This window comes from Syngnathoides biaculeatus, chromosome 8 (assembly GCF_019802595.1).
Source record: "Syngnathoides biaculeatus isolate LvHL_M chromosome 8, ASM1980259v1, whole genome shotgun sequence".
Classification (NCBI taxonomy): domain Eukaryota; kingdom Metazoa; phylum Chordata; class Actinopteri; order Syngnathiformes; family Syngnathidae; genus Syngnathoides; species Syngnathoides biaculeatus.
In genome coordinates, this window is record NC_084647.1 from 17,480,179 (window position 1) to 17,487,860 (window position 7,682).

Consider the following 7,682-nt stretch of genomic DNA (forward strand, 5'->3'; position numbering starts at 1 on the left):
GGAAACATGGGTGTTCACAGTAATCAGCTAAGAAAGTGTCCCATTGGTTTAACACAGCGGTTCCCGAACTTTTTGAGCACCCCCCCACCCCCCATTTTTGGCAAGGAAATTTTCAACCCAACAATCCTTCTGTGCTTGAATTGTAATTGTAAAGCGGGGGCTGTGCCGACTTAATTTTACACAACAGTTAAGAATGCTAAACGTTTTTGGTGCAATTAAACATTAAATGCTCTGCAGAAGACATTTAAAAGTCAAAGTGAGTTGCCTTTTGTTGTCTGAAAAGCAACAGACGACAACACAAGGCCAATCATGACACTGAGACACAGTCGGGATATTTTTACAAAGGCTTTAGTACAAAGATGTTTTTTTTTTTTTTATCATTGCTCATTTAAAAAAAATAGCAGCCAGTTGTAAGTGAAATCCTAAACACAAAATATAATTATAGAAAGTTACACTGTCATGCCAATAAATTGTTGGCAAGGCTCCTTCTGTATTGTGCTAACCATTCCTGGGTGACGATTTTGAGTTTGACCAAAATGTAGCAGAATGTACTTGAACTTCTCACTTTCTAATCCTTCCCGAGTTTGTTCTAATGTCAGCATTTTCAAAAAGTTGCAATCTTTTCACTTCCTTAAAATGACCAGTGAACTTCGCAATGTACTAGCCTTGTGCAATATTCACATATATATTATTTGGAGGATTTTTTTGTTGTTGCTGTGAATTAGAACGCTTATAACTTTCAATCCATGCACTTCAATTATGTTTCAGCCGCTTATCGATGGAATAAGTGGCTTGCACTACCACCTGCAGGCCCGGCCGCGCTACTGTCCATTCTTAGACGACCATTTAACGGGAGCATCTTTTACACAAATGGCCTTTATTAAGATGAAAGCATTCGATAAAAAATACTCTGTATGCAGACGTCAATAAAGGCTCTGGGTTCGTGTGCAAGAGTGATTTAAAATTCCAAGGAAAAAAAATGCACAAGGCACAATTTCTCGAGTGTACCCATTTTCGGTACTAAGAACCATTTTTCATGAAGCCATGCATCTTTTTTTTGTTTGTTTTTTTTAAACAATGCTACCAACAACGTGTGTTAGCAGTGACAGTAATCTAACATTAAATGTTCAGTTAGTGCTTTGCATATTTGTTTAGTGACACACCATAGTGGTACAATAAAATAACACTGTACAGTAATAACTTTTTTGCTTTTTTTTTTTTTGGTGTGATCAGTTCACGCACGGGTGTAGGGATCAGATTGAGTCTTTCCCTGAGAAATTAAACAACACAAGCCTATTGTATAGGTAGTAGCACACTCGGAAACTATTCTACAGTAAATTTCACACATACGTTGATATTAATTTCAAGCGCACCAAAAGCAAAATCCATGTGGGGATTATGACAGTTTGTTGTTAGAAAAAAAAAAAGTCAATTCCCTGGATATGAACGATCGGGGATGAGAAAGACGTCCCCCCCGCCCCCAACACTCCAAACTTACCGCTTTTCAAAGCGGCTCGACGGGTTTTTATCGGCGAGGTGGGGAGACACGGGGAAGTCCGGCGCCGAGAGCTTGGCCAGGAAGTGCAGGTGGTCCTGGTCTGAGGCGGGCTCGGCGCTGACGCTCTTGCGCAGCCTGCAGAGACTCCGGCGGGCTTCCTCCAAGTTCTGCTCCAGTTCTGCACGCTCATGAAGCAGCTTCTCCTTTTCGCTTTTCTGCAACCGCATTCAAATTTCTACTGAACTCGTTTCCAACAGGTGCACGCGTTTCCCAAAACGGGCCAGACACTTACCAATGTTTTGATTTCATAGTCTAGATGATGTATGCCGTCGATCTTCCTCTTTCTGCATCGCTGCGCCGCCGCGCGGTTTTTACTCCGACGCCGGACGTCGTGGACAAACTCCAGCTGCTCGGGCGTCATGGGATGGTGCTTGAGAAGCTGCTGGAAGGCGCTCCGGCTCAGCGTGGAGATGTTCTCCACCGGGAACGGCAGGTGGATCTGCGGAGCGCGCTGACAGTGAAGGGGTGCAGCCACTCAACCAATTTAACGTTGACCGTTGACGACGCAGCTAAAGTGTTGGACTCGCACATTTTGAGGAGCGAGTCACTCAACAGGACATGAAGACATAGCAAAGACAATGGGTTGTTTTCACTGACGTTACATTTTTTGGTGAATTAGCCACACAGCACCGCGCGTCGCCATTTAACCTCTCTACCTAACGTCGTACCCAGTGTGGAAGTCTACGGATTACTGTTTGTGTTTTTGGGTTTCACGGGTGTCTCGGGACTACACAAGGGAGGACTTGCTAACCATCAGAGAGCCTTCTTCTAACTTTTTTTCAACAACTCTCGCCAATTCGCTGAAGCTTTTTCCAGAGTTGCGAGTCGGCGCGCTCTTCAAAGCCTCGAGATCCGGTACACAAGTCCGGCTGTGTAAGCGGGGACATCGTCTAACGCTTCTGACGAAAGAGTTTGGATGTTCTGCAGCTCTGTGCTTCACGGAGACTTGGTTTTGTGGACGATTGCCCGACGCTGCTATCACGCTGCCCGGTTTCAACCTCCATCGTGCTTATGTGTCACCGAGCTAAGCTAACAAGCTTAATCGATAACTCTTTTCAGAAGGCCAACATTACAGCTAAGATCCTTTTTTGTTCGTCACTTGAAAGATTCAAGAATTTTCCATTCTTTTGTTTTTCTGCCATTGTCATCAAATTTTAAACAAATAATAAACATTTCGCTTTGCTGGTGGTGAACTAAGATGCAGGTTTTACTTTTTGAAAAAAAAAAAAAAAAAAAAAATGGAATAAATGGAGTTTGCCTCGATATTAAACAAATGATATTCCACCGCCTTTCGTTTTCCGTATTAGCATACAGGTAAGCGCTCCTCCTTTGTGATTTCTGTCACATAGAGTAAAAGATCAAGGGCACAATAGTCCCGAGTCCCGTGATGTGTGTATGCCAGGTAGCCTAATAGTCAGTCTGGGCTTGATGTGTTGTCGGTCGCGTCTTCAATAAATGCAGTTAGAAACATAATGTCGTCCACCTTGCCTTTGTATGATTAAGGGTTCAAAAATGGGCGGCGTTCGAGGCAGCCCAACGGGTGACGTCACGTGAAAACAACCCATACTCGGGGCCCTCGGTTTACAACGGGGTCGACGTAACGCAAATATACCTCTGCGCTTACTGGTTTTCTTTTTATTTCATATCGATGGCCTCACGGCAATCATGATTTTGGCATTCCATTAGCAGTTCAGAGACTTTGTTGCATTCCGACTCGTGTACAAATTCGTGTTACGTCGCCGGTGCAGGAACCGAAAATCTTTGTAAACTGAGGACCCCCTGTGGTAAGAAATATTGGTCTGAATCGGTCGGAGACCTCGGCCGCTCTTCTGGTGTTGGCCTCCGTATCTCCGTCGGTGTCCTCGTCGGATTCTTCCCCCGAGTTGAGCGAGGATACGCAGGGGCTCTTCTCCGACTGGGACGGCGTGTCGGCGTGCAATTTCGGCTCGCCGCCCGCATCGAGCTCCCTGAGGAAAGGACAGTCCGCCGGATTGGAGGTTAGGTCCAGCTGTTTGAGCCAATGGAAGTCTGAGGAAGCTTTCTCAAGATTGGTCTGATCCAAGGGGGGCAGAGTCTGCTGCTGAGGCGGCGTGCAGAGCACTGACCAAAATCCCTTGGCTAGATGCTCGGCCACTTCCCTTTCCTCTCTGCTCCTCTCAGAAAATCCCTCATCTCTGGCTGACTGCTCTGATAACCGAGCAGAACCTTCGGCACCGGGACAAGAAGCGAAGCCGCAGTCCACGTCAAGACTCTCCCTGGGCTCGATCAGGTCTCGCGGATCCTCGCGCTCCGCCGCCGACAGCTCGCACGGCAACTCCGGCAGACCCAACTGGCTCGGACCGCTAATGTCCGCCGCCAGAACGTTTTCCGTCCAGACCCGAGATTCTCGAACCGCTTCGTTGGGATTGGGAAGAGAAAATATCGGACACGCAACGTTGGCCGACAAATCCAGAGACAAGGGAGGCAACTGCGGCCTGCAGGTTTCCAAACACAAGTCGTGAATCAGAGGCGGAGGCGGGAACGGCGCCGGCGGAGGGACGACAGGCGGGAGGTCCGTTTGCGAGTCCGAGCTGTGCCGTCTTTCCTCGCGACCGTGGCAGCAGACCTTCGGCTTGACGCCCTGCGCTTTGCGTTCGGAAAACTTGGGGATGAGGAAATCGAAGCACGCCGCCTCCAGGTTGCGAAAGCCCAGGAATTTGGCACAGCTTTGAATCTCGTGGATGTTTTCTTTGGTGAACAGCAGCTTTGATGTGTAGGCGAACTGGAGCAAAGGTTCAAAGCCCTGCACGGTCACCTGAGGCAAAAGAGGAGGAAAATTAACGAGACGTGAACAAATGTACTTCCAATCAATGAAATTGAATGCAGATTTATTTGTACAATATCACGCATTTCATGCACAGCGTGACTCAGTGCGCTTCACACAATTCAAAGCATTCGAATACAAAAATAAAAACATTTGACAAATAAAAAGTACAATTCAAAAAGCTTTTGGTGTAAGAAATTACACTAAAAAGTGGAAATATTCCAAAAAGCATTGGAAAAAAACAGGATTAAAAACATTGAAACTTGGGGTTGACGTCACTTCTGTTGGCAACTTCTTCCATTTGTGTCCAGTCGCCAAATGCTGCTTCACCATGTTTGCTTTGGACTCTGCCCTCCACTATTTTACCCGAGTCTGTCAATTTTTATTGTAATAATTTAATTAGTAGTAATAATGATTTATAGACCAGTAGCAGAACTTAAAAATCTATTATAAAACGAGCTCCCGCTGTTTAATGCTCTTTTTGCCACCCAGTCAGAAGACCCAGTCAGAAGACCGTTACAAGAGTCAAGTCTAGTCAGGCTAGCTTAATTTATGACACAGAGGTGTTAGTTTTATTTGTTATAAAAATATTTTTTTATTTCAAATTCAGACGTTCTGGTAAGAACCTGAACTGCAGCATTCTGAATGAGCAGCAGCCGCACTATTTTTCAATGGCAGTTCCAAAACAAAAATAACCTTGACGTTCACATTTTTAATGGTAAATTCTCAAAGCTGATTGTTGAATTGTAATACATCTTTTCAGCTGACATCAATGAGCATATTAAATTGGTTGGAGTTCCTCAAAGAGCGTTGGTATTTGCCAAAAATGAATACTCAAAAACAAAATGGAAGACATTGCTATTGTCATTACATCCTGTAGACAGCAAATTCGGTGTAAATGGTTAAAACTGTTTTTTTTCCTCAAGTTTTCCGGGGGGACTAGTGAGTGAGTTTAGGTGACCCCGCAAATTAATACCTCTTCACAAAAAAATACACACTCTTGGAAAAACTAGTGTGTTTTTTTTATCATGTTGAAAATGTCCAGTACATTTTGAGGAGAGGTTAAAATGGGGAATCTTAAAAATAACTCAGATTTGACATTTTCCATTGGATTCATGGTCATTTCAACAGATTTCTTTGGCAGCACAACTTTGGGAAGTTTTACATTCTACTGAAGAATGAATTATTCTATGAAAGAAAAAGAACTAAAAACCAAAAAAAAAGGTCTTGTTGGAATTGCAAAGGTGGTTCGTGAATGGCTGTTTATCTTTGTATAAGAACCATGTGAATGGCTGGTGGACTACTAGGCTCCAGCCCACCTGCGACCCAGACGAGGACAAGCACTGCCGAAAACGGCTGAAAAATTCTCGGGCTGAGCAGCGGAATACTGACCTCATCTGGCAGGGGTACGACGGCATTGTGCTTGGAGTCGGCGGAGGCGACGCGGCCGTGGAAGTACTCGCTGCACGAGGCAAGGACGGCGGCGTGGGCTCGGAAGCTGTGGCCCTCCACCACCACGGTCACGTCGCACAGGATGTCTCGCCGCCGCTGCTCGTCCAGACACTGCAGCACGTGAGCGCTGTGCACGGCCGACTGGAAGGTGAACACTGACGCGCGCTGGGCTTGGAGCAGCATGGTTCACTCTCGGCCTGAGCATTGAACAAGAAGACTCTATAATACAAGTGTGGTGAGTCCAAGCAAACTTTTTTCCCATCTTTTTAAAATCACATTGGTTTAATTCATTCAATGTTTTTTTTTTTTTTTTGAGTCAGTGAACCCCGAATATGGACCATGCCCTGGCGTGAATCGTGAAAACCTGCGAGTAATTTAGGCCATTTTTAAAAGGTTTGTATTTGCTATAAATTTTACAAATTGGGAGCAAAACATGCTTTTCTACTAAACAAGATCAAGGCTTAACTACTGTACACACGTAGGTCCTTGGCACCAAAGCAATATTATTAAATTAGACATGGTTTTGTCCAGTGTCCTGTGAGTTTGCATGTTCTTCCTGTGCCTGCATGGGTTTTCTCTGGCACTCCAGTTTCCTCCCACATCTCCAAAACATGCATTCATTGGAGACACTAAATTGTCCCTAGGTGTGATCGTGAATGCGACTGTTGTCTGTCTCCGTGTGCCATGCTGGCTGGCAACCAGTTCAGGGTGTACCCCGCCTGCTGCTTGATGACAGCTGGGGTGGGCTCCAGCACTCCCGCGACCCTTGTGAGGATAAGCGGCTCAGAAAATGCATCGATGAACGATTACGTAATCTTACAATTCTTTCCTGTCACAGTTCACTTGACTCCCATTCGTCACTTTTTTAATTTTTTTTTTCATTTTTCAAGCCACTTGTCGTTACACACATTTCAAACTTAAGTTTTGTGTGACAAGAAAAGGAAGCTCCATTTCCCCCCATACAAAATTTATGGCTTTAAGCCAATTAACCTACCAAACAGCAAAGTGCCGAGTATTACAATAGAAAATTTGTTATTTCAATAATAGATTGACACAAAACAGAAGCACTGATTTAATGAGAGGCTTATTTGTAGAAATTGTAATTTTGTAGTGGAGTACAATTCCACTGCATCGCACTGACAGCTCTGTTTAATATTTCGGTTTAACTGCATGAGAGGGATGTGATACGAACACCTCGATGGATTTCTGTACAACTTAAAAATAAAAACAGCATTATCTTTGCAAAGGCAGAACGTTTGCTACCTTTTTGCGGGTGTACCTAATGAACTGTCGGATAAATTGATCAGGCTATGAAGGGTTCTATAGCGGGGGTAATTTTAATCATCGATTATAAGGTAGCTACTTTATCATCACTTATGAGCCAGTCGAGACAAGTTAAAAATGCTGACTCATGTTTGGCCAACTTGGCGAAACACACACGGGGCGGCGGAGGGGGGGGGCTCGTCGGGGACAAAACTCGAGTTTTACACGTCTGCTTCATCCTTTTTCTTGTCGACAAATGAACTCGGACGTACTCAAAGTAAGTTTGAAGACGTTGAGTAAATATTAAAAAGGAAGCTTTCTTCTTTTGAGCCCTACTTAGCCGAGGCCGTTATACTCGTGTAATTTAATGCGAACACATTGGCGAAATGGACACGGCAGATATATATGGATACAGCTGTACGGAATTATTAAAAAAAAAAAAAAACGTAGATTGAGCACCGACCTTTCGTCAGCTGGTTAGTGGTACCATTTGTGTGCTTTGGCTCGAGACGAAATTGACGAATGTGCTCATCCGGAACCAGTCAGCAAAAGCAGGAAAAGACTTGTGCGCAATGCGCATGCGCGGAAAGCAAGCCAACAGGACAC

The 7,682-nt window shown here is 44.7% G+C and overlaps 1 protein-coding gene across 2 annotated transcripts; it reads right to left on the reverse strand.

Annotated features, from left to right (window-relative positions):
* Nucleotides 1-350: 350 nt before the first annotated feature.
* On the reverse strand, nucleotides 351-7,681 carry LOC133504536 (transcription regulator protein BACH1-like). Of its 2 annotated transcripts, none has more exons than XM_061826879.1 (5): nucleotides 7,540-7,681; nucleotides 5,754-6,010; nucleotides 3,375-4,352; nucleotides 1,791-1,997; nucleotides 351-1,713 (listed from the first exon to the last, which is right to left on the reverse strand). In XM_061826879.1, exons 2-5 carry the CDS (start codon nucleotides 5,994-5,996, stop codon nucleotides 1,495-1,497), a joined length of 1,647 nt encoding a protein of 548 aa, XP_061682863.1. In that variant the 5' UTR covers nucleotides 5,997-6,010; nucleotides 7,540-7,681; the 3' UTR covers nucleotides 351-1,494. The 2 variants fall into 2 exon arrangements, with proteins under 2 accessions (XP_061682863.1, XP_061682862.1); XM_061826878.1 differs by having other exon boundaries at nucleotides 5,754-6,032.
* Between the last annotated feature and the right edge of the window lies 1 nt (nucleotide 7,682).